Source organism: Chrysemys picta, chromosome 1, assembly GCF_011386835.1.
Source record: "Chrysemys picta bellii isolate R12L10 chromosome 1, ASM1138683v2, whole genome shotgun sequence".
Classification (NCBI taxonomy): domain Eukaryota; kingdom Metazoa; phylum Chordata; order Testudines; family Emydidae; genus Chrysemys; species Chrysemys picta.
The window spans coordinates 73,574,634-73,601,652 of record NC_088791.1 but is presented as its reverse complement, the minus strand read 5'-3'; the positions used below and the strand labels follow the sequence as shown (position 1 = coordinate 73,601,652).

The 27,019-nt window shown below is 40.9% G+C and overlaps 1 protein-coding gene across 1 annotated transcript in view; it reads right to left on the bottom strand.

The window, feature by feature from the left end:
- The window catches only part of OTOGL (otogelin like), a 145,250-nt gene that overhangs the window by 110,796 nt on the left and 7,435 nt on the right, over positions 1-27,019 (bottom strand). The window contains exons 7-17 of the mRNA XM_042850786.2: positions 26,590-26,711; positions 24,763-24,968; positions 20,733-20,863; positions 19,576-19,682; positions 17,316-17,422; positions 14,336-14,461; positions 12,130-12,238; positions 11,817-11,863; positions 9,807-9,952; positions 8,989-9,112; positions 1,986-2,163 (exon numbers count right to left, since the gene is read on the bottom strand). Coding sequence (XP_042706720.2) covers positions 1,986-2,163; positions 8,989-9,112; positions 9,807-9,952; positions 11,817-11,863; positions 12,130-12,238; positions 14,336-14,461; positions 17,316-17,422; positions 19,576-19,682; positions 20,733-20,863; positions 24,763-24,968; positions 26,590-26,711 — 1,403 coding nt within the window. The remainder of the gene's footprint in view (positions 1-1,985; positions 2,164-8,988; positions 9,113-9,806; positions 9,953-11,816; positions 11,864-12,129; positions 12,239-14,335; positions 14,462-17,315; positions 17,423-19,575; positions 19,683-20,732; positions 20,864-24,762; positions 24,969-26,589; positions 26,712-27,019) is intronic.

Below are 27,019 nucleotides of genomic sequence, written 5' to 3'. Positions count from 1 at the left end.
TCATCATTCAAAAAAGCAGTCTCCACATTTTTTAGCTTTCAAAAAAGTATAATAAAAGTCAGGTTCAGCCTCAGCTAATATTTTACTGATGCAGAAATGTCTGACCTCACTTCCGCCCCAAGCAAGTACAGTCATAGCTGAGTTGGATGAGCCATGAAGGAGAGCAGAATTTGGCCATTGCTAAAACTCACATGTTTAGTGAAGCATCAAAAAAGCTGACAAATGGCCAATTCTCAATGATGTTTTAATTTTGTATTCAATATGTCAAACAAATACTCTTTCTATAAAGAACTGTGATAGAGTTGGAAGGATTTTCAGGAAGATAGAGAAGTAGAACTGAAGGGAAGAGGAAAGGGTATCCTTTGTGATTAAGGGATTCTTCTAGTTTACAGTTGTGCCAATCCTAATAAAATTTAAGGAAAAAAATCAAGTAATAATAATGTTTGGAAATCAAGGGAGGATGGTAACAGTATTGGATACTGTAATTTTTCCTGGCTCTGATGTCCTGTGCTGATAGTTTGGATGCAAAGGAGCTACCTGGAAATACCAGGAATAAAATGGTTCAATATACAAATGACATGTTAATCTTTCTTAAAAAGGAGAATGGCATACAGTGATTTACAGAGTAGTTTCTTGTCATGTCATGGTCGAGATAAATCAGCCTGGTCACAGAAAGGCTGCTTTCCTTTGTTTAAAAAAAACCCTATTCAGTCCATAAATCAAAAGAAAACAAAACGTTTTACCAAAAAAAAGCGAATCTGCTAAAAAGTGAAACTTATTTATTGGTAAAAGTATGCCAACTTCATCCCCCCAACAGAGAGCCATGAAATGACTCAAGATCCCATCAACTGTACTTCTCACTACCTTCCTGGTGCTGCAACCCCAATACAACCAAGAAATAAAGAAATTGTTAATCCTTTTGTGCTGGTGTTTCCCAGTAAATCTGTCGCCAGCAGTGGACTTCATGCAAGGAAATCTGACCTCCGGCGCCAAGGAGTTAAACAATGATACAAAACCTGCCTTCTGTTAAATATTTGCTTTTACTCAACTTGGGAATGAATCGTCTCTCTGTCCTCTGAAACCCCTGTAGTAATTCCTATAGAGTGCTGCCATTAAATCTAGTAGAGAGAATAAAGATGCTGCTAGACTCAACCAAGCTGCTCAATGGATTTTTTCTGTTTGACTAATGATAAATATGTTAACTAATATGCTCTCTGGCAAATAGAACAGCGCGATCATGATCTTGGCAGACATAGATCTGACCTCTGCCAATTCAAACCACAGACAAGATGTAACAGACTAAAACAATCCCTTGATCAATTCAGAGCCTACATTTTTAATACAAAATAGAGAAACACAATATAGCTATATTCTATATATGAGATGTATTCTGTATATTAGATAAATCTCTAGTTGTTCATTTTTCTATGATTGCACTGTCATAAATAATCATTTACATTTATATATTGTCTTGCATCCAAGCATCTCAAAACACTTTGCAGACATTAGTGAGTTAAGCAATTTCACTGCGAAGTAGGTAAGTTATAGTCACTGTTTTACACATAATAGAGTCCAGAGGTGAAATCCTCATCCCACTGAAGTCAAAGGGAGTTTTGCCATTGACTTCAATAGGGCAGAATTTCACATCAGGAATCCTGACTTCCAGGCCCCTTCTCAACCTCACCAGACAACACTGTCTCTCTGTAAAACTGATGCATCTCACCTTTGGGGCAGGAAAAGCACAAACACCTTGATTCTTAAGAACTTGACAGAGAAATAACCACTGCAAAGGGTACTGAGTAAACCAATTTAATGTTAAAAAAGAAAGTAGCTGAGATTCTTGTAATTAAACTCAAGTGTTTTTTGACTGATTGGTTTACCAGAATAAGAAAGTGTTAGTGAAATGACCGTGTCAGCTGGTTAGATTTATCTGAATATTTCACCTGTTATTAAATTCAATCTAGACATATATAAAACAAACTTACAGAAAATCATCTCTTAAGTTCCCATTAAAAGTTCCACATAGACCTAGTGTTCTTCTTTTCCAGCTGGTATTGACTTGTATATAAAGTCTCTCCCCATCTTTAGCAAATTGAATCTTTAATCCAAATCTAGTTTTCAGCTGCACAAACAAAGAAGACAGGTTCCAAATTTCAATGTCCCCTGCACATAACAGAAAAAAAAAAAAGTAAGTAATTTTTCCTTGGTTGAAATATTTTCATACAGAAACCAGCCCTATGGTTTTAAATGTTTCAACTTAAAAAAAAAAGAAAAAAAAAAACAACTTTGAAAAGTATAGAAATGCAATTAATGGACCATACACAACCTCAGAACACTCCAAATATCCCTGCCCGCCCTGCACCAAAACTAATGGAGACAACCGTGTACCACACTGTGACAGGCCCAATTGTTGTTCACTACTCTGTGTCAGCAACTCTTCTCAGGCCTAAATACTCACTACACCCAACTCACTATGATTATAATCGGTATCTAAAAGGTGTCATGTAATTTGCCATTGGAAAATTAATAACTCACTGATCATTAATATTCTTGTGCGATATATGTACATGGTGTGCATTAAGAGTTATGGATATATGCTGTTTAAACCAGGCATGTCAGGTGGAGTTGGCAAACAAGTCTGCCCTAGACAAACAAATGTGTATTTGCATCTCTGACCAGCCCTGTTGTCAGGCAGAGACAAGGAAGGCCTATTTACATATTAGTTAAACTAAACTATTAAGCGGGGGGAGGAAATAGCTTCCAGCAGAAAAGAGAAACTTTATCTGGGATATAAAGACAGGGGGCCTGAACCTTAAGTGATAAGCAATTGAATCAACAGATTGTATACGATATTACAGTATTATAAGTGTATCGAGTGAAGTGTTTTATGAAAGCCTCTGACACACTACTAATTAATAGCAGTGTAAAATGTATATATTGATACCATATAAGGAATTATGGATACTCATAGGTATTAAGCTTTACAGCCAATGTCCAAACAAAGGGAGAAACACGCCTCTCCCAGACAGGAGGGGATGTCGCAGCTATTCACTTGTCTCCTATATAAATTAAACATGGTGGAATCAAAACAATTGAAACCCCATTTACTTACAGGGGGAGGGGAAGACCACAAGAAGGAAAGAACAGCACGAGGTCACCCCACCTCTTGAAACAAGGTCATTGAATTTTGGAAGATATAAGCAAAGACAGATGCCGTCTCTGGCATTCACCACTAGACAGACAAGATGACAGAGCTCTTGCAAGCTGAGAGAGATGGATCCTTCAACCAAAGGGGGGGGAGGGTTAAAGTCTCTGGGATCTGAATATAGATGAGAAACCTGCTTAGGCAGAGATCTTTCACCTAGGAAGATGTAGGAAGTCAGCGTCTTGTACTTCTGTGGAAGATCATGACTTGGGGAAAGTCAGACAGGGCTGGGAAGAAGGAAGACTGGTGAGAAAAATCATCTTGAACAAAGCCTGTACCTTGCTAGATTAGGTTTTAAACTTCTAGATGTGTATTTTCACTTTTATTTGCTTGTAACCATTTCTAAATTTATTTCTTTTAGTTGGTATCACTTAACCTATGTCCTATTGTTACTAAAAGTTTTATTTTTATTATAAACCTACTCAGTGTTGTGTTTGCAGGGAAGGGTATATTCATCCCAGTGAAGTTAATAAGATTTAATGTGCTTTTGTCTCTTTAAAGGACCAAACAAACCTTATTATTTCTCTGAGTTGTCCAGGAGAGGGCTGGACACTTCAGGGCACATGGTTTTGGAGAAATTCAGGAATGGGAGTGCATTGGGGTCACCTTGCTGGTTGTAATCCAGGCTGGTGGAAGGCAGACAGACTGCTGGGGTCAGACAGTGCTGAACCAGGGCTGTCTAGTGCACACACACATACATACACACACACACACTCACTCTCTCTGGGTGTGACCTGCATGTTTGTAGGCTAGCTGTGAGCATTCCAGGCTGGAAGCTACAGCAGCAAAACATTTTAAAACACCCAGGGCTGCAGAGCACATGGTGATACAACCCCCAAACCCTGTGACACACATCGTCAACATTGACAAAATGAACCAGATGCCACAACTACAGTGTACCATAATCAGCATAAAAATGTATGCATCACCTTCCTGTACGCGTCGGCTACTAGACCAGAGACTATTCTCCCTTCTTTGACAAGACAGCAACAACAACATCATGCCTCTGGTGAGATGAACGACAGTTCCATTGAGGACAGAGTCAAGGGAGAATATGGATCTATTCCAGATCTGCCAAAGACTCCCTGTGTGACTTTGGGCAAATCACTCAATCTCTGTACCTCAGCTTTCTCATCTGCAAAATGGGAATAGTACAACTTTCTTGACTCACAGGGGCGTTGTGAGGTTAATTAACAGAGGTCTGTAAGGTGCATTGCAGTGTTTATATAGAATATGCTACCTAATAACTTTATTATTAATTATTATTACTACATTTGATATACAAACAAAAGCCCTATCCAGCACCAAGTCCACCTTCCTAATAAAACCCTTATAGTGCGCAATGGAAATTTTACAATCATTGTAGCCAATTATTATCCATAGTGGTTGGGTTCCCTGCAGCTGCAGACATCTTAAACCCAGTATACCTTTGCAGCTAATTTACATAATACTCTTTTGTATAACTGCAGTGAAAATGGTTTAAGATGCCTGCAGCTTCAGACAAAACACTTCAGTGTATAAGACTTTAAAATGTTCCTAGCCAATAGCCAAAACACCCAGTTATCCAGGGTTTAATAACGTGTCCTAGCTGTAATACCAAGATATTTGTCATAGACAAATATGTACCTTACAAGGATGTTCCACAAGGTAGTGAGGCTAAAAAGGTAAAGCTTCTTAACTACATTCCCAAACTTTCCTGTGCTTAAGCTTTAATGTTTTGGGGTGGGGTTTTTTTTTTAAGTGTCATCTTAACTTTTGAATTCTTTGCCTCATATATTTGTCTTTGATAATTAAAATATTCTGCTGAGGGGTTTCCTCCCAAACCAACTAACCAGGGCCGGCCCACAACATTTTGGCACCTGAGGTGGGAAGCGCAAATGATGCCCTCATGCTTGGGCCAAAACTTTGAAAGGTCTCAATTCTGCCTTCTTCCTGTTCTACTCCTCTCATGGTACTGCTTTGCTACCTACCCCAATAAAGGAGAACTAACAACTTAAAATGCCTTGTTCAAAATGTTAAGTAACACTTAACTTTCAAACACCTGAATAGCAAATGTAACTTTTCTTGTCTGCATAGTAAACACTGGCATTTTTATCTGTTTGAATAATCAAAGTGGTGCTTTCTGTGCCTTCTTGATTGCAAAGATTTGAACTGCTTCCTGAAGGTAGCCAGCTCATGCTCTATTGAGATGGTTGCAAGGCTGACCAGCCTCTCCTGTGTCATTGTGGAACATAGATGTGTTTTTATTAACTTCAGCTTGGAGAAGCTGTGTTCTCCACTGACAACTGTTACAGGAAGTGTTAGAAGTATGCGCAGAGCAACAAAAGCATTTGGAAAGAGGGTGGTCATCTTATTTGTGCACATATATTCCAGAACAGCCTTTGATCCTGCTGAAATGTATCTTGAAAGGGCTTTCGGTTCATCACCTAAATCACTCGCATCAATATTGCGCATGTCATCATGTGTAACACTGTCTCTAGTGTCCTGCATTGCTGGTGTGGGTCTTCTTCAGGTATAGTGAGGAGTTTTGGAATATCATACAACATCCCAAATATACTGCTGTGCTCCTTGAGCTGCATGAAATGTTCTTCAACTGACTGTATTGCACAATCTAGCACCTGGTTAAAGAATTCAACTTTGAATTGTTGTTTGGGGTCTCTTATGAGATTATCCCGTGCCTCGTAATTAAAATGTCTTCTTCTTCGGTGACTCTTGTATTCTTGAATGGATGGGAAAATAGCTTCAGTGTGAAGTTCCTCTGCCAACTTCTGTGCAGTCTTCAGAACGTTTTGAAATCCCTCATCTGACCGGTCAGACAGTAGGTATGACTTTGCTTTGTCCAGTTGTTCCATTGCTCCAGATATATCAAGGTCAACACTTTGGAGTCTCTTGCTTACAACATTTATTTCAAACGGTATGTCATGCCATAACACTAAGCCACACAGAAATTTGAAGTTATGTATGTTTCTGGTGATTCCATTTCCTTCTGCCACTGTTCCCCCAAGAACAGTTCCTGTCATAGCATTATCCTCCATAATGGCAAATATGGCATCATCTATCTTCCCAATTTGGTGTTTGATAAACTTTATTGCCTCCACTTGACTTTCCCATCATGTGGCACTCAGTGGTTTCAGTGTCAGAGAGGATGCTCCCAGATGTTGCTTCAAAATTTGCCATCGATGAGTTGATGCAGAGAAAAATACATAGATGCTTTGAATTACATTAAAAAATTCAGCAGCCTCATGAGAAGCTGATGCTGCATCACTGACCACCAAGTTCAATGAATGAGAACTGCACGGGACAAAAAAAGCTCGAGGGTTTAACTCTCGGATCATTCCTCTGTTCTTTCCTCTCATGTTGGCACCATTATCGTAGTCCCTGACCTCTCATGTCAGCTATCGCAATTCCCATATCTTCCAGCTTTTTAAGAAGCATATTTGTCATACCAGCTCCTATAGTATCATCAATGTCAATAAATTCTAGAAAATACTCTCTGACAGTCACCATTGCAGGGACATTTTCACTAGATTCTATTGTTGTTACAAAACACACCATTAAAGTCATTGGTTCTGTATGGCTGATTTCAGGTGTGCAGTCCAGAATAACAGAGGAATATCTTGCTGACTTCAGATCTGCCACAAACTTCTGTTTGACTTTTGTTGCCAGTACCTGGTATGATCTCATTTTGAATTGTTTTTCCAAGGTAGTGGTGTGTGTACATTTCTTGAGTGGTGACTCTTCTTAGATGCTCCTGGAGTACAACATCAAACTCAGCCATCAGCTCCACAATTTTAAGGAAGTTTCCATTGTTTGGCACATACAGCTGAGCTGAAGTGACACGCAGTGCTAGGTTTTGGGTAGCAAGCATTCTCATAATGGCAATGAGCCTTTTCAGAACATTTTGCCAGTAAAGAGACTCTGATGCAATCTTCTCTTGATGCTGATCATCTATGGTGGCCTTTAACCTTAGTCTCATCTCAAGCTCTTTCCACCTATGGAATGCTCTCTGGTGATTTGCTGCCTTCTCATGGCATGCCAGATTTTTCCAGTCCTTTGTTCCTGTAGCACCCAATGTGGCTGGAACATTAGACTGGAAGAGTTTGCAACAAAAACGGTATGCAGCATTCTGGGTTTTTGAGTACATAAGCAATGGCCTCTCCACTTTGTCACCATTGGGGATTTCACGCCAATAATGTGTTGGATGGAAACTTCTATTTTCATTGAGGGGGAACATGAAGTTTTTCACTTGCTGTGGCCCATGCAGTACAAGGAAGTCCCTCAGGCTACTGCTCAAGAGGGTCCACAGTCCTGGATTATCTAGACTTCAGGAACTAAACTGAGCAGCAGCTTGTTTCTTGCTCCTCCACCACACTCTTCTCTGAGCTACACTTTTCTTCAGGAATGTGCATGGTTACATCCATTTGAGATGGAGATATGGATGCTGCAGTAGCTGCCAGGTCACCTGCACTCTGACTAACTGGAAGATCAGGCATCTCCGCACCATTCACATCCTCACTGGGGCCAGAGGGCTCACCGTGAACATTTGTGTCTATGTATCTCAGGAGAGCTCCTTCCTGCTTAGATAGAAAAGCTTCCTTTGCTTTCTTTCTTTTTCTGAATGCTGCCCCCGAGGGGCGTTTTCTTCTTTCACTCATGACTGCTGTTCTGTGCCAGCTATAGTGGCTCTCAACACGCAGTTGAAGGGGACAAATAAGCAGGCTGGTAGCAGGGCCTGAATGAGGGAAAACATCAGCGTCTTAAGGACCTAACTGGTTCCTACTACTTCAGTTGACTGCCTGTTCTCCTCAAGTGGGTTCAGGGAAGCAGCAGGAAACAGGAAGCTCCCTGAGAAGCTGGTGTGAATCAGTCCAGGCTCCTGGGGGTGCTAGAGAGGTACATAAGAGGCTCCTTCTCTTCCTCTCTCTCCCTGCAGCTCCTGCTGCTTTCTGTTATTCCCTCTCACCTTTTCTCCTGCCTGCCTGTTATGTCTCTTGTGCCCTCCTTCCTCCAGCACAGCACTCCACCATCTCTGTGCATGTAGAGCAGAGAGAATACATATGCACCAGCAGCAGACACAATTTTCTACACTCTGGGTCCTAGTGGCGCCCCCCACCCCCCAACAGTCTGGCACCTGAGGCGGCCGCCTCAGTTCACCTCATGGTAAGTCCAGACCTGCAACTAACTCATTTATACATATTCACAAACATCTTAACAAGTTTGTCTGAGAAGTGGACATAATCAGATGCTAGCTTCAACCTTAGATTCTCACTCGTTAATCCTCAAACCAACCCTCTGAGGCAGGTAAATATTTCACAGTTTTAAAAGTTAGGGAAATGAGACAAAAAGGTGAACTAACTTTCCCAAAGTCACACAGCAAATCAGTATCAGAGTCAAGACTCATGCATTCTTAGCTCTCAAACCATGCAGATGCCATTAAACCAAGTTGTGCCTCGTTTGCATTTTGGCTTGCAACATGTTTCAAGAATAAGTAGGACCATCCCTTTAGCATCAGGATGAGCCGGCAAAAAAATCAGAATGGCTGACATCTGTAGGTGTCCTTGGAAGTATAATACAGGGATTCCCCACCCCTACATAAATTATTTCTAAAGTATACGCAGCATTCCATAGGTTATTAAAATTAAGAAGGTTAAGTCTTTTAACAGTACTTAGCACCTTTCATGGTTTGGGCCTTCCAAGGAATTATTTACTTGTACAAAAGTATAATAAAAAGCATTAGAAAATATGAAGGCAAGAATGTGAACTCTAATCCATGTTTTTCTTACCATTAAAGTTAAAACCCTGGCTAGGGCCAGTTTGGACTTCACCATCCCTGGTAAGAGTCACTTGTTTACTCATATCATCTTCAAGCACTAGTGTTACAGACTGGATGCAGCCATGGTCGAGGTTCTGAGTGAAAATGAATTTTATCAACAGACAGAAAGATACAAAGAGTGTTTTACTAACACTGAATTAAATTTCAGTTTGTTCATCCAAAGGTATGTTAAAATAATGTCAAGTATTTAACTTTTTCAAAACGAATGAAATTAAAAGTTAAGGTTGCTGTTAACTCAGACCAATAACATATCCTGAACTCTTCAGCCACAAATTGATATAGATGGCAGTTAACGTTTTAATATTTTTGTGAACTTCTTAAACATTCTGTTCCAAGGAATGTGATATCCTATAAATTAACAAATAAGTGTGTCAGACTGCTAAGAAATCTCTCTTACCTAGCTGGCAGTATATTAAACCTATCAGTCCTGTCAGTAAGAGTGTTTTTCTGTCTAAGACACCTGCTCAGGCTGTAACCAAATATGTAGATACCTGTGTAATCATGCATGAATGAAAAGGTCTGTTGACTTAATTCCAGAAAGGCAGCAATTAATTTTACAAAGGGCAATAGTGGTAATTGAAATAAAACACAGATCATGCTCAAACTATATTTAGCTCATCAATGTAAAAAGCAGCAAAACTGTTTCAATTTTATTTCTGACATTATTACTGCTAAGCTTGCCTAGTTAATTTACATTGGCTGGCTATGTAAGATTACCTGAAATTTTTATGTACCCATTTATCATCTCAAATTCAAGTGTGACCTTACCTGATCACATGGAGCTTTCTGTAAAGTGATTGTGAATTTGTCTTTCCCAGTGCCTTTTACCAGAATATACTGACAAATCCCAAGAAAGGTATAATGACGACCATCAAATGTTGTGAAATGAGAGTCACCTACGATGGTGCACTCAGCTTGAGAGAAAGAACAACATTCAATAAATAGGAAAGTTCATTTGCATAGAGCCAGATCATAGAGTCGGAGATGGAAAAGAGGCAATGCAGGAACATTTCCCTACCATATGTTCTCAAGCACATTATCCTGCCTAGTTTAAATCTATCTAGCTATCATGATGTCTGGTGCCACATCTAGTGCATGCAAAGTATCACATCTTACATTTCCATCAGAAACCACCTAATCAAATGCAGTTTTACATGTGCAGCACCCCTAGGTTCTAATCAGGCACATGTCACCATAGTATCTGAGTGCCCTCCCCCTTCAAAATGAGAAGAATTAATGCAAGACAAAGCCCAACAAGAAGACTATATTCTGCACCCCTCTCACACACACACACATCCCCCCACTACCTCTCGCGAGGTTCCTGGAATACTTTTCCTCCTCTTTTCTCTGCATGTCAGACTGAGGCAGAGAGAGCATGTTTCTCCCTTTTATTTTCCTTTTCTTAGTTGTTGCTGTTGTGGGAAGGATAGATTAAAAGGGAATGAGTCGTGCATTGCATTCTGAAGGAGGTTAGGTAGGTAGTCAATCTTATCCTTCCACCGGGAGTGCCATAGTCTAGAGACAGTTGCCTGGAAAGCTCTGTCCCACTTTCATGAATTTGACCTCCTGATTTTGAGTTTTATCATTTCTATGAAATGTAACTGTCAAGGGAGATCTTGGTCCCTGAGGTACAGGAGTTATTGAATAGATGTTGAATAACTTTGTCCAAAGCAATGGAGGCCTTAAAAATGAGGCCTGTTATCTTAAAATTAACCTGTTGCTCTATGCAGAGTAAGCTGAGTACCAGGATGATGTGCTCTTATCACTGTTTGTATTATGATAATATCTAGATGCTCCAATCATGGACCCATTGTGCTAGGCACTGTACATGCACAATAGAAAGATGGTGTCTGCCCTGAAGAACATGAAGTCTAAGACAAGAGACAGCAGGGGGATACAACAAAAAGATTGGGGGAAGCACAAGGTAACAGTAGGATGATATGGTCAGATAATCAGCATACCAGTGGTCTAATCATTGCTGTCTGCATTCATTTCTTTAATGTTTCCTGTTTGCTTATTATCATCCCAAACCCCTAATGCATATCTGTTTCTGTTATCTTTTGCAGCTTCTGGGCCACATATTTGGTATAGAATCATAGGACTGGAAAGGCCCTCAAGAGGTCATCTAATGCAGTCCGCTGCACTCATGGCAGAACTAAGTATTATCTTGACCATTCCTGGCAGGTGTTTGTCTAACCTGCTCTTAAAAATCTCCAATGATTGAGATTCCACAATCTCCCTAGGCAATTTATTCCAGTGCTTAACCACCCTGACAGTTGGGAAGTTTTTCCAATTTCCAACCTAAACCGCCCTTGCTGCAATTTAAGCCCATTGCTTCTTGTTCTAGCCTCAGAGGTTAAGGAGAACAATTTTTCTCACTCCTCCTTGTAATAACCTTTTATGTACTTGAAAACTGTTAAGTTCTCCAGACTAAAGAAACCCAATTTTTAATCTTTAAAAAGGTCATGTTTTCTCGACCTTTAATCATTTTTGTTGCTCTTCTCTGCACTTTCTCAAATTTGTGCACATCTTTCCTGAAATGTGGCATCCAAAACTGGACACAGTACTCCAGTTGAGGCCTAGTCAGTGCAGAGTAAAGTGGAAGAATTACTTCTCATGTCTTGATTACAACACTCCTGCTAGTACAACCCAGAATGCTGTTTGCTTTTTTTGCAACAGTGTTACACTGTTGACTCATATTTAGCTTGTGATCCACTATGAGCCCCAGATCGCTGGTGATCCCTATATTGGTGATAGGAATAATTAAAATGTAGTTACCTGGACAGTCGTGTTCAGTGCAGTTCCAAATGCCACCAGTACAAGTACTAAATAAAGCACAAAACACAGAACATGCTTTTTGTTCAGGTTTCTAGAAAAAATTTATTTTGTAAGTCTTCAGACATGTCACAAATTTATACTTCATTTAGGATAGATTTTCTCTGTATTCTAGTTAGATACAGAACACGGATTGTAGATACAGATATAAAATAGCCTTGAAAAATGTAATGTAACTTGGTAAACATCCTACAGTGAATTAAATATAGGCAAATGGATACTTGAAAAAGGAAAGAGTGGATTAGAGGTTACATACCACTGACTGCATTCTTGTTCAATTTTTGAGCCAGCAGAGAAGGCTTTCCCATGATAAATACAAGGACAATTTGACACAGAGATACAAGTTCCATTGTCCATAACGAGACCTATTTTTGTTTAAAAAAAAAAAAAAGACTGAAAACAAGATAGGAATATTAGGGCTCTGCTGTTCACTCTGTATGTTCACTTGATCACAGGGACACCATTTTCATGATATTTCAGTGGGTGGTTTTATCCCAGCAGTGTCCGTCTCCTCTCCATGACCCCCATTGTACAGATGGGGAACTGAGGCAAAGCAGGCCATTCATCCAGTTTTAAGCCAGACAGTCCAGATTCTAAATGGTTTGTTCCCTGTCCAGTACTGACACAAAACCAGGCATGATTTTATATGAAATCATGGATCCAGGGTGCCATTTTGAAGAGTTGCCACGCCATCCCCACCCCACTCCACCATGACCATTCATGCACGGTTGCACCAGTGGGGGCAGGGTGGCTCACCCTTTAAAATGGTGTCCTCTACATCAGTGGTTCTCAACCAGAAGTTCGGGGTCTGCTACGGGGCCGCGAGCAGATTTCAAGGGGTCCGTCAAAATAAACCAGAGAGCAGGGCCAGCATTAGACTCACTGGGGCCCAGGGCAGAAAGCTGAAGCCCAAGCCCTGCTGCCTGGGTCTGAAGCCCAAGCCACGTAACTTCACAGGGCCGCCCTGGGCAATTTCCCTGCTTGCTACCCCTTGCTACCCCTAGTCTTTTAATCTACTGGATATGCAGAAAAACAGTTGTTGTGGCACAGGTAGGCCGTGGAGTTTTTATAGCATGTAGGGGTGGGGGGAGGGGCTCAGAAAGAAAAAGGTTGAGAACCACTGCTCTACATTGTGTGACCTCACATGCACAGCACACCAGTGGGGACAGTGTCAAGAAGGTGGCGGGACCATGCTGTTCCTGGAAGCATTGGCATGTCTACACTTACTGTGGATCGATGCTGGGTCACCTAGTGGGTCACCTAGTGAAGACCCGCTAAATTGACGACCAATCACTATCCCAGCGACTCCAGTACTCCACCAGAACGAGAAGCATAAGGTAAGTCGACGGGAGAGTTTCTCCCATCGACCCAGCGTGGTATAGACACTGCAATAAGTCAACCTAAGCTATGTCGACTCCAGCTACGTTATTCATGTAGCTGGAGTTGCGTAACTTAGGTCAACTTAACCCTGTAGTATAGACCTGCCCTAAGTGACTCGCCCCAGGTCACACAGGATGTCCATGGTACAGGAGGGAATTGACCTGAATCTCCCACAACCCAGACCAGTGCCTCAACTGCTGGGCCATCCTTGTGCTCCACTGTTCACTCTGCAGCATAAAAGTTCAATTCAGTGAAAGGGTGAAATCAGTGTTTAATTTGTGTCCTGGCACTTCTAGGTGTGGCAGTTCAAAGCTCTGGCACCTCAGGGCTTGCTGCATCAGTAAGGAATGTAAAAAAAATTGTTTGAGACCCGGCACCTAATTGCTTGAGCCCCTCTTTCATTACAAATTAAGCACTGAATGAAATTCACCCCAAAGCAAGGTGTCCACTCAAGGTGCACCACTTACTAGTTTAAAGGGGCTTACTGGGGGGATTTGTGGTGGAGGTCTTTGAGCAGGTCTTTTGAAGCAGCTTGAATTTCACCCTGAATGTGCATGCCATGTATAATACCCGCAATGATCCCATAGAACCATACAAATTTGAAATGGAAAAGACTGGTGGAGTCACACAGTCCATTGCAGGGCTGTTCCCTGCAGTCCAACATCTTGTCTTTTGTTGAGTCTAGCTTTAAGGAAGGTAATCTTCCTGAACACAGCATAAAATATCTGCACTATTTAAAAACCTCAAAACAATTAGGAAAAATTCAGATACACTAGTTAACACTCATGCAACTTTTTTATTTGTATAGCTCACCCAAGTTTTAACTGATATGGTCTGATTCACAGTTGCACTGTATTTTGAATGATCTTTTAGAAGAATATAATAATACAACCAATGCATAAAACATTGGCAGGAGGAAAGAAAGTATGGATATATATGAAAAACTAAAATAGAAGCTTACATATGTAAAATATAATTTTTTTCTGATTTTTAATTTTAAGCATACAGTCTATGACACTATAGTTGTGTTGTCAGGCATTAATTTAATGTTAATATGTCCTGTAACAATATTAGATACTTACCATCTGGACAGTAACAGCCATCTAAGCAATGGAGGTTGCTGCCAAGACAATCCTTTTCAAATGTACAGGTTGGGGGGCAACAACTAATGCAATCCCGATGGACAAAACTGTCTTCACACTTTTCAGCTAAAACGTGTACAAATTACACTGGACATTAGTGCATTACGCTTCCTTTATAAGTTAGAAAACCTTCATCGATAATTTGTTTTTTTGAAACACAACACATCTTGCCAAATAAATAGTTGTGCACTGTTTCTGGTATAGTTAATTGTTGTTACATAAATCTACTTTTAAAAGCCCATTAACACCTCTCCAGTCATAAGGGGGAGGGGAATGATGGGGGGAGGGGAATTAAGTGGGGGCTTATAGAATGCTGTAATAAACCATAAATCCAGTTTCTTTATTTTATTTTCCCCTATGACTGGAGAGATGTTAATGGGGCAACTTCACCTTAAATGGTCCCCTGAAATATGTGTTAACTACTTATGCTAAACAATCTGTTCCACCTTGTATTTAGCTGTTATACTCTGAGTACATTTCCCAGACCTGAAGCAGAGGTCTGTGTAGCTCGAAAGCTTGTCTCTCTGACCAACAGAAGTTGGTCTAGTAAAGGATATTACCTCACCCACCTTGTCTCTCTAATATCCTGGGACCATCATGACCACAGCAACACTGCATATATTAGAATATAACATTTTTAAAAATCTTAAATATGCTTTAGTTTTGTATCCAATTATTACTATCTCCAACTCAATGGAATACAATTGTACCTAACATTAAAAAAGCAACTATAGACCTGAAACTACAGCTTATTCACCAAAAGTCACATTTCCAAATATAGTGGTCCCCACACAGACCATGGCGGTAGTTTGAAGGGATGCAGGAGGGGCATTGTCCCCACCCCACCAACAGAGGTAAGGTGTGGGGGGGGCACATGAGGTCATGTGCCACTCCCCCCCTCCCGATTTCAACAAGTACCGAGCTGCCCTGCAGGGCTTGCTCTGCTCGGCCTATGGGGGGTGGGGCCTCTGCCCATCCCAAATTGTGCCACCCCCAAAGGTAGGCCAAGCAGAGCAAGCCAGGCAGCTGGCTGGGCCAGGATGGGGAGCAGAACGGAGCAGCTGCTCCAGGTTGCTACCTCGGCAGCTGGATGTTGCCCTTCTGGGTCCTAGTGCTCATCTGTTTCCTGTACAAGAGTGAGTGCCTACTGGGGGCAGGGCAAGGGGGGGCAGGGCGGGGCTGAGGAGAGGGGGATGGGGAGAAGAGACAGTGGGGAAGGGGGGAGTAGGGCAGGGGAAGAGAAAGGGATGGGGCTGGGGGCAGTGGGGAGGGGAAGTGGGGTGCGATGGGGAATAGAAGGGGATATGGGAATGGTGGTGAGGGGGAACAGGAGCCGGCATGTGGCGTCCCCTCGGTAGCAGCAGCAGCCCCAGCAGGAAGGCACCAGAGCTGCCACATCGCTGCAACAGCCGGTGCCAGAGTGGCCGCAGGTCACCACAGCAGACAGCAGCAGCTAGGGTTCCTCCATTAAGCCATCCCAGCCCATCCCATCCCAGCCCCTTTTCCCCCTCAGGCACCGTCAGGCCAGGTACTGTTCCAGGCTGGGGGGACAGAGCCAGTTAAACGAATCCAATTTTCCCATTAGATTGAATGTACATGCTGGGGGTTAGGTTCCAAGGAAATTTTTGGGGGGCAGACAAAAGGCTTTATGTACTGTATTGTAGTGGGGAGGTGCCCCTGGCTTACCCCAGGGGATCAGGGCTGGGGGTGCAGGGTCTGGAAGGGAGTTAGGGTGCGGGAGGGCACTCAGGGTGGGGGAGGTGGGAGGAGGATCAGGGCTGGGGCAGGCACAAGGTGCAGAGCACTTACCTGGGGCAGCTCCTGTTTGGTGCACGGGGTGTGCAGGAGGCTCTGTGCAGCACAGCACCGCCCCCATGGCCGCGATTCTGGGAGTGTCGTCCCCCCCCCCCCCCGCCACCCTCCCCCCAGCAGGCAGGGCCACACGGAACTAGGGGCTTTAGGGGCTGCAGGGTCCTGGGCTAAGGGGGCCCCAGGCTGCAGTTCTAAAGCCCCTTTCGGAATGCGAGCACAGGCTGGAGGACTCAGGAGGAGCAGGGGCAACCGCGCAGCCAGTGGCCGGAGAGAACTGGCGCTTTCCCTTTCAAAAGCGCTGCTTCTCTCCGGCTGGCTTTGAAGGGGAAAGTGCTACTTCGCTCTGGCCACTGGCTGCACGGCTGCCCCTGCTCTTCCTGAGTCCTCTGGCCCATGATCGCAGGGCCGCATTCTGAAAGGGGTGTTAGAGCTGCAGGCCAGGGGCCCCCTTAGGCCAGGGCCCTGCAGCCCCTAAAACCCCTGAGTTCCGGGTGGCCCTGCCCGCTCGCTCCTCCCTCCCGCCCAGAAAGTCCTAAGTGCTGCCAAACAGCTGTTTGGCGGCGGGGGGAGCGCTGGGAGGGAGGGAAGAAGGGAGGGGGAGGAGGCGGAGAAGAGGAACTTGTGCAATGCTCCCTTGTAAAGTCAGCCAAATGACCTTATAAGGGATCATTGCACAACTTTAAATGAGTATGTTCCCTAATGGAGCAGCGACATAACTTCGAAACAACTTTAAGCAGGAGGACGTTAAGTGAGGAGTTACTGTACGTGGAGGTTACCTAGTGGCATGGCTCCAATATGCAGCTTTGGTCACTAAAATAATTAATCCTGCAAAAATGGAACAGTCTATCCCTACCAAACATCGATGCCTGGCTCAATGATAAGGCTGACCTTGCAGCTAATGAACGACTGGCATTCGGAAATTCCAAGTAATTTGAACTTGTTAGAGGTCCCTGATTAAGGTTGACCCTGAAGATAGATCAATCTCTTTCCCTCCCCTCCTTTAATCCTAATCCTTTTTGCTTACTTTATGTATTATGTTGAATCTGCTATTTTGGTGTATTTGGAAAAATTAATAAAACATTTTAAATATTAAAAAGTTGATACTTACAGCAGGCAGGAAAATCCTCCCTCCAGTCCCGTACGGGGTAGCCTGCATGTGAGCATGCTCTAGCATACTCTGTCACTGCTCGGCAGTAAGTTTCATCATCATCCACTCTGAAGCGGTAAAATAATCCTGTCATCACTAAATCCTAAATTTAATACTCATAAATATCTGCTATGTGACATTACAGAACTCTCCACAGAGTTGGCCTTGCACAGTTAAAAGGGGTTACAGTTTTTGAGACTTTAAATAGCACCACTTAAAAAAGCCACTAGGGATACTGATTAGGTTTTTGCATTTTTTACCATTTGACCCGACAAACGATTTTTGCTTTATTTTAACGTTACAACAAAGAATGAGTAACATTTATTACAAAAGTAGCAATGCTCATTAATAGAAACAATTTGTGAGAGGAAGGGTGGTCCTGTGCTAAAGGCAATGGCCTGCAAGTCTGGAAATCTGGGTCTTACTGCTGGCTTTGTCACAGACTTCTTGTGTGGCCTTGCTCAAAGTCACTCTTTGTACCTCCCTTCCCTGTCTGCAAAATGGGGATAATATTCCCTCCCTCATCAGGTTGCTCAAAGGATACATTCATTAATATTTGGGTTGTGCTCAGGTATTCCATGGACAGGAGTCACTTTTTTTAAAGTGAGAAGTTAACGGATGTTCACTGTGAAGGACTTTGTACCAAAATAGACTAGTCATAACAAGACATCTCTGAGATAGGAAAGGTTATAATATATAGTCTCAGGGTTTATTTGTCTTTCAGCACAAGAACAAGTTTCCAAAATTAGTAGTTTTAAGACTATATCGCATTGTGTGTGTTTTGGTGCTTTCAACATACCTGTTACAAAGTCACCATTTCAAAACTCCACAGTGATCGGTCTCTCTCCAGCTTGCCTCATCTAATCCAATTAAATGAGTCTTAATAGAAAGAGTGACTTGGCATATAAACTATGGTGCCAGAAGGAACTTCTTAACCTGACACTAAGCCACAAGATGAGAGTTCTCTTTTATAAGCAACATAAGCCTAAATTAATGAGATCCTGGGACACAGAAACTTCACTCAAAGTTTTGAATAATCACACCATTCACATCACAGGTGTTAAAAAAAAAAAAAACACAAAGCCTCCTGCATATTGCCTTATTAACTCAATGCCATCCTGAAAGTTTGCTTTCCATTTTTCTCCATTGCAAAAGAAAAGGTGCAATAAGTCACTGAAATGTAAATAGGCATTACAAATAAGATTCAGATCCTGCCTGGCTTCTGCTACCACTGAAGTCAATGGGAGTTTTTCCACTGGCTTCAGTGAAAACATTTTTAGACCCAAGATCTCTCTCACCTAATCATTTCCCTGCCATTGCAGGGGGCCCCAGGCACTGGTGCACCTTGCTACTTCCTATTGTCTGTGTGTAACACATAATCATCTAGTCTCCTATGTCTACTTCAGTCTAATTTTGGTTGTTGGGTTTAGTGTGCAGGTGTTTTGGTGGCCAGTGGTCTATAGGAGGTCAGATTAGATGATGGAGTGGTCCCTTCTGGTTTAAAACTCTATGACGCTAGTAAATCTGTATCTTGCTATCTCCATTGTGAAGCAAAAGAGAAAAACCAGTCATATGTCACATATTGAAGTATAATGGAAGCAAGAGTTTCTTCAATTCATTGCACTGATTGCCTTCTGTACCCACTTAAATAAATAAATAGGAAAGCAGAAAGTAAATAAAGTAGTAAAAGATATAAATAAATAACATGGATAGTGATGTCACTAAGATTATTTGTTAGTGATATCATTGTTATTGAAAAAGGCGGAGGTATATTGCTTGGTAAATTATTCAATTTCAGTACACATGAGGGGATAATCACTTCTAATTCAAATGATCTCACAAGGTCTAACAGAAACCAGCACTGTTGGAAATGCAGGTGGTATTAGCAAACAAGACTAAAAAAAAAAAACCCACCTCTGAAATTAAGGGAAAAATAATGGATTGAATTTATCCCTAGCATTAGAGGATGCAGTACTCATTGTTGTCTATGAGAGTAGCAACATTTTATACCAGGTTTGAATTTGACTCACTGTTTATTAAGATTATAGCGACTATTGGGATCAAATAAAGAAACACTGGGAGGTGAGATTGGGGGAAATGAGGAGAGGAAATTACTAAAATAAAATTGTACTGAAAAACTCCACTATCTAAAACCATTCTGGCTATTGTTTAATATTTCAAAGAATGAAAATAAATGTTTAAAGAACACCATCCTTCTTACCTGCAAAGGTCATTCATGCAGCTAGAAATATACGAATAAGGGTCTACACTTTCATGACAGCTGAGAAAAGGAAACTGTAGGAGTATTTGGCATTTGAAGAATATGGCCTGTGCATTTAAAAAAAAATATCAGTTAAATAACAGCTATCATATACTTCATGATACAAATATTATTCTTTTTACTTTTGTTTCCCCCATTGGGTGTCTATTACATTCCTTTTAAAATGAGACGATTCCCACATTTTCTCCTATCTCCACTCATTCGCCCAATATATCACAGTCACTATTCTTCCCAGAATGTTTTTGACTGGATTGAATTTCTTCTATAGCCCCTCAATGCTACAGCTAAACTGGCCAAAGTGATAAAAAGCATCCTCTTCCACCCAGGAGCTGAGCATGTTTCCTCTGCGGTACTTGAAACTCCTCAGATAATGAAGGGGTAAGGCATCAGGGCTGGGAATTAAACCCACAGTCCAATGTGGCAGTAAATAACTGTAAGTAGGCCAACAATCCCTTGTTATTTTAATTTCATCATATACAGTTCTTCAAAAATTCTTAGGAAAAGTCCCTACATTAATGACAAGCCTGATCTAAATCTTCTCATTCCCAATGTTTCAATGTTTAGAGCCAGTGTTTTGCCTTGGACCAATCTCTTCTCTACAAGCTTGATATACTCACTATAGTTTTCCTGATTCTGATCTTATTTATGCTGTTCCCCTTCATGTTCTCTAACACTGGTATAGTTCCATTGACAACAGTGGAGTTAATCCTGATCTTCACCAGTGTGAGATCAGTATCAGGCACTTTGTGTGAAAGTCCTTTAGGATTCTAAAGAGTCTCATGTATTATCAATAAAGAACATGCAGATGACTATATTTCATTTCTTATGCACCTATATAACTGGTTAGAAAATATGATTTATTAACCAGGTGACACAGCATTTGCCTTTTAAAATATTTTATCTAATTTTAAATCAATCATTTATGATTTTTTCACGTGTGTTGAATTTTAGGTCTATGCAGAGCCATAAGTGCTTTGATTTGGGAAGGGCTGGGCACTTTATTATAAAATTATTGTTAATGGAAATACATAAAACAGGCTAGAGAAGGTGAATCACTATAATGCATCTAATATGAAAATGTACATTGACCAACTTACCTCGGAGGACTCTGTGTCAGCCGAACATGGACTAGAAAAATCTGAGGCAGTAGTCACACAAATTGCATCATCTGGGGTTTGTATAGACCAACTGTTTGCAAATACAGCAATGTCTTCTGTATATTCACCTACTTCAGAAAAACATCGAACAGAATCATTTTCCACAAGAACAACAACACAAAAGCTGAGGAACCCCTCAAATGAAATATTAGAGTTATTTTCCAAACAATTTAAATGTACTTTATATGTATAAGATATATTCAGTTAGTAGTTTGGGATCTTTACAAAATTATTTTAAATTTCAGTTAACTTTTTATACCATATTTAAATTCTAAAATGAATTAACAGGAAATGTCTAGTTTTTCAGGAAATATAGTTGTGGTAACTTCATAAGGAGTCAAAGGCAGATTTCTTATTATGAGTATTTGTTTGTTTTTGGTACTTCTTTAATACATTTTATTTAAGGACCTCTTTATATATTTTGGGGAAAGTGGGTATAACAATCTCTCCTGTCCCCCACCCGCCCCCTCAAAAGAAAAATCCTACCAAAACAAAATACTGCACTACACACACAACTCCCCCTTGGAGAGAAGATGAGAGAAAGAACAAATCACATGTGACCGATGCTAGTCCCATCACTTAACGCACTGCTAGAAGGTACCAGAGACTATGGTGAAGAGGGAGACATAAGAACCAGTATATAATAGAACAGCATTCCACAGATAAGGAAACAGATGCTCAAGGCCAAGCAACAAGTCAATGTCAGAGGGAAGAGACCCCAGGTTTTCTGATTCCCATTGTCCTGCTCTAAGCACTATGTACCACATTTACTTCATGCTCTTAAATGTGCAAAAAGAGTGAAACAGGTGCATTTCCTCTATTTTGTGGGACACAGCAGCAGTTGATACCAATACCAATCAATAGGTCAGTAGCCAGGGATACTAAAATGAGGTGCATCTACAATTCCCTTTATCAAAGCCTGCATACATTGCCTCCAGATTAAACCATTTTAGGACACAGGGAATCCAATCCAATATCTTCTAAGTCGAAATTTAGAGCTGGTCAGAACATTTTTGACAAAATGAAATTGTGTCAAAATATGCTGTTTTATCAAAGCAGAAATGTTTTGTGGAGACATATTGATTTTGACAAAGTTTTCATCACCAAGGTTTCTTGGATCACTGAGGCTCTCTGGTCACTTCCAACCAGAGAGAGAGAGAGAGAGAGACTCTCACAGTCTATAGCCTGGGGTCTTGGAAATGACCTGGGAGGGGGAGAATCTGATTCAGGCAAAGCAGGGATATAAACGTAGGTCTCCTACATGCCAGGCCAGTGCCATCTTACTCAGGCTATAGAATGAGTTTCTAGCTCTCTGGTCAAAAGAGATCCAATCTCTGAGTCTCAAACTCTTTCCCTCCTCTCTCCCTTCCACCTCCCCCACAAGCCCTGTACCTGGAAAACCTTCCTGAATCAAACAGCCCAGGATTATATTCCAAATAAAGACATTCTGACAAATTCTGTTTTATATTCAACATTCAAAAGGTTTTGCTTTTGTTCCAGTGATGAACAAAACCAAATTTTGAAACCTCAAAAGTTGCTGTTAAATAGAATTGTCCTCCTCTGGGCAGATCTATCAAAATGAGTAAAGTGTCATATAAAGAAAACAACAACAACAACGAGATGGTGTGTAAAGTGGCCATTAAGAAAAACAAAAATAGAATAAGATTCAACTACTATTTTTTAAGTATTCAGAATCTGTAGCATGCCTTTTAATTTTGCTCACTTTTTTGTTTGGGGGAATCCCTATCTGGATTCATTTTTGTATCTTGAACAGTTTTAGGATTGTAGCATTGTCCCATTTTTCCACTTGTCCCACTGTATTTAGCAGTTTATTTTACCATCATTAGAAATGTTGAATTCTTAAATGTACTTTCTACTATTACTTTGGTAGATTGTGAGGTATGTCTAATGCCCCAGCAACACTACAGCCATAACCGAGTCGGGGACCCCATTGCAACTGTGTCCAAGACTTTAACTCACTTTCAGAGATCCTAGAATTCTGAACTGCATTGCCAAATTGGAAGACAATCATATGGACAACAGATCCCCAGATTTGGTTCGAGCTGTAGTGTAGCTGGGGCCAATGAGAGTTATCAGTCTGCAGACTACAAAGAACAGTTCATCTTACACTGCTGGTGCATGGAAACAGGGCCGGCTCCAGGCACCAGCTTGGCAAGCAGGTGCTCGGGGCGGCCACTCCGGAGAGGGGCGGTAATTCGGCGGACGGTTCCTCACTCCCACTCGGAGCGAAGGACCTCCTGCCGAAGTGCCGCCGCAGATCGCGATCGTGGCTTTTTTTTTTTTTTTTTGGGGCTGCTTGGGGCGGCCAAAACCCTGGAGTCAGCCCTGTATGGAAATACCATAAAGGATTGATGAGAGTTGGAAACATTTAGATGTAGAGAGAGAGTTGCAATTTATAAGTATTATGAACCCATCACATCTTATTCTTGTGAAAAATATCACAACAGATTGCTTCTCTTTTGCACACATGGTGTCAGGGTGCAGTGTTATAAACTCAGTTCATGTTTAATTTTTAATGTGATCCATATCTCTCTGACTTCTAAGAGACAGGAATTCTGCCATTACAGTTGCCAGATTATAGTGCCATTAGTACTGTGTAATGCTGAAAGTGGAGACAGAAAGCAGACCACTTCTTGAAAGCGTTTTATGATAAACAGTAAACTAAAGAGACACTGAAACTATATTTTTAACTCTGTGTGAATCAATGATTTTTTTAAAAAAACCATTATTTTTAACTGGCCAGATAATGTACTATGCTTTGGTATACAGACATAAAATGTCTGGAACAGAACAAACAGTACCATGTCACTAAATAACTGGAGGCTGATACATGCCCTGTGGAGAGGATACAACCAGTTTCTGTTGGGCAGAAAATCAAGGCTATGTGCACACACATAAACTGCTTCTCACTCTCCTGGTACAATAAATAGCACCTGGCTATCGCCCAAGAGCTATGTGAAAAGAGGGAGAAAAGCCAGGGTAATATTGAGATAAAACTTGTAATTTTAAAAAATAGCCAATGTGAGAAACTAAACTCTCCCTGTAGTTTGCTGTAGTGGTTAAATACCATTATTACTTTTACTTATATCAGGGATTGTTTGGGAGAAACTGCTCCTCTTGTGTTCCCAACCTTCCTCCTCTTGTTTCACCAGCTGCGAGCTGGTGTCTGCTCTAAAAGAAAGGCAGCACAGAACACTTTTCACTTGGGTGTGCATAAAATATTATCTACAGTAGACAATGGCCAATATAAAGTGTTGCCTAGAGAGAACACTATTCAGTTGAAGAGAAAAGCTGTTTTAACTTTCTCCAGCTCTGGCACCCTTGCTGAAATCAACAGCACAAGCTCGTAGTCTCTCAGATGTACTACAGTGATGCCACTGGATTATTCATCTTCTGAAAATGTACCATCTGCCACCACAGCAAAGTATGTTAATAAAAGTGTAGCAATGGGGAAAAAAATAAACGTCCTCAACAAGGTTTTTCAATTTTCTGTATTTCACCAACCAATAAAATAGCAACATATTATTTAAAATAACTATGTAGAGCCGCATGCTGAACTATTGCCCTTTCCAAATATTAATTTGGGTTTGTTTGTTTTTTACATCACATTGCTTTCACAAAAACAATAGTATTTTGGTCATTAAAAGTTTGTTTCTCAATTAAATTAAGCATGTGCTTAAGTGTTTTGCTGAACAGGAAAGGACTTAAGCATACACTTAAATGTTTTGTTGAACTAGCCCTACTCCTTAAAATTTATGACTGGGGAAAGTGGACCAGACCCTATATAGTCTACTCAAATCACCTGAAAATAAATTTAAATGGATAATAGTCACAACCTTTTAGAGCACATCCTCATATTTACAAGACATCAGGACCACAGAATCTGGTTGTTGTTTTTTGGTTTTTTTTTATAACAAAGGAAAGGTGCATTTCTGGTCTCTTCACTTACTATTTTGTATTATCAGATCATCAGATTTATTGCCATTATAATTTCCACACAGGCCACAAGGTTTCCCTTTATGTTCTTCTGTCAGTTTAATATAAATACCAGAGCTTCCGTCCCAAGCAAGAGAAAAACCAAAGGTAGTTTTCACCAGAATATAGTCGGCCAGCCTCTCAATGAAAACATTTCCAATTGTCTGAGGCAATGTCAATCTGGAAAAATAGAACAACCCATTTTAAACACGACAAGTGAGACTAGAACTAGAAAAAGATTACATAAAATGTCACCTTCCAACTCATTAGATCTCTTCCCCGTGTGTCCTCAAAGTCTGTTTACTTTTCTGTCAAAAATACGTTTTCAATATCTGTCACTCCTGTTACTTTGCGCAATCAATTCAGTGAAATGGATTATTTTCTGGCACATACACAATCAATACAGTATTGATGCATAAACCAGAAAGAACCTACATTGACTTTCAAATCCCATGGTGCGTTTGCAGCACTGCTGTGTTAGGAAAGACATCTTTTTACTTGTAAACTGAATAGTTTTGAAATGGAGTAATTGACAGAGACATTAAGCATGGGATCCATGAAGTCATTCATACAGTTCCTTTTTAGAGTCTAAGTGCACTTTTAATTCATTTGTAAACAGAAGCAGCAACAGGTAGATGTGCCCAAAAACTTTTAAAAATATCAGTTACTGACAGGGTAATGACATGGAGCCATATCCTTCAAGTTTTCAATACAGACAACTCCCTTTGAAGTCAATAACTGTTCTGTACATAGTATGTGTGTAGAATAAGACCCTTGCTTAATCAAAGATTAAATAGCACAGAAAACATTATTAGCCATGTACAGTATATCCTCTAAAATGCCTGTAGCTCTGTCCAGTTAGTGGGGACAGCTATGTTTGGATTTCCACCAGACTCTAGTATTGCAGAATCTCTGTCTTCAAAGGTTGCTGTTTCTGGGACTAATGGCAATATCCTTGTAGCTACCAGGTGTAACAACTCAGACGTGAGAACACCAGATCTACTCATCGACCCTTATATTTGAAACAAAGATGGGTAAACCTGATGGAGTTCAGGGTTTGGTGTATCTCAAAAACTATTTTGGGCTTCAAAATGGTAACACAGAAGGAGCTTAAGGACCCTGAACTCAATTTAGACTTCTCTACAATGGGGCAATGCACTCAGCATGGACAATGACTGACTGTCATATTTTAAATAATATCAGGGTTGACCAAGGGTTAACCAAGATTAGCTAACACCATTTTAAAAAAGACAGTCCAATAATTAACATATTATAACACCATGCATTTTCCCAGTGTAGAAAAACTTTCAGTCAAGGGACAGACACGTGAAAAATCAGAAATCAGATGCCTTGTAGAGGCCCACCACTGAAAATAACAAAATGAATAGGCTAACTCAGACAGGTGTGAGTGAACAACTCGCTCAACGTTTCAATAGAGTTAAGTTCCTTTCATCAAATCTGAATTTGACTTACCGGTAATAATTATAACCTCTGTGTCTTACCATATGACGTCTGAGGGTATGTCTTCACTGCAGGGTTATGCCAAGCTCTTACCTGATATTGCCCCTAGTCCCTATCCCATCCACACACAAAAAACTCTCCCTAAGTTTAGTGGTACTTTCAGCCCAGGCTAGCTGGCGCGGCTGTGGGTGTAGATTAGAGTATAGGCTCCACTTTCACTCGGGCTGGTAACCAGCCCACTTTGCAGTGAGGATGCAGCCTAAATTACTCGAGTTCCTTCCCACAATTCCAATACTTCATTTCTGTGGTAAGATGTTCCAAAAACAGTCAGTTCATTTACCTGATTCCTTCTTTTCTTACTTCATGTCCCACAACAACTATTTCATCCTGGCTTGAAAAAAATAAGCTGATTGACCGCAGACAAGAATACACCGAACCATCACACTGGGGGCTGTTATGAACCTTGAGAGGAGAAGAACACACACGTGCACTAACAACAAATGTGGTTTTCTGCTCAATATTTACATACAACTCTTAATAAATTTACACATATAATATTTTACATTTCTACACACCTCTCACTGAAGGATCCCAAAGAACTTTAGAAATAAATATTTAAACAATACAAGGGATCACTAATACAGGGATATACATGGTTAGAAGACCACTTTGCCCCGTGCTGCTATGAAACCCAGTAACTGTTTAACAGCACCCGGCATCATTACATAGCAGCTTAAGACAGAAAAAAGAACTGGAATATTTTATCCAAT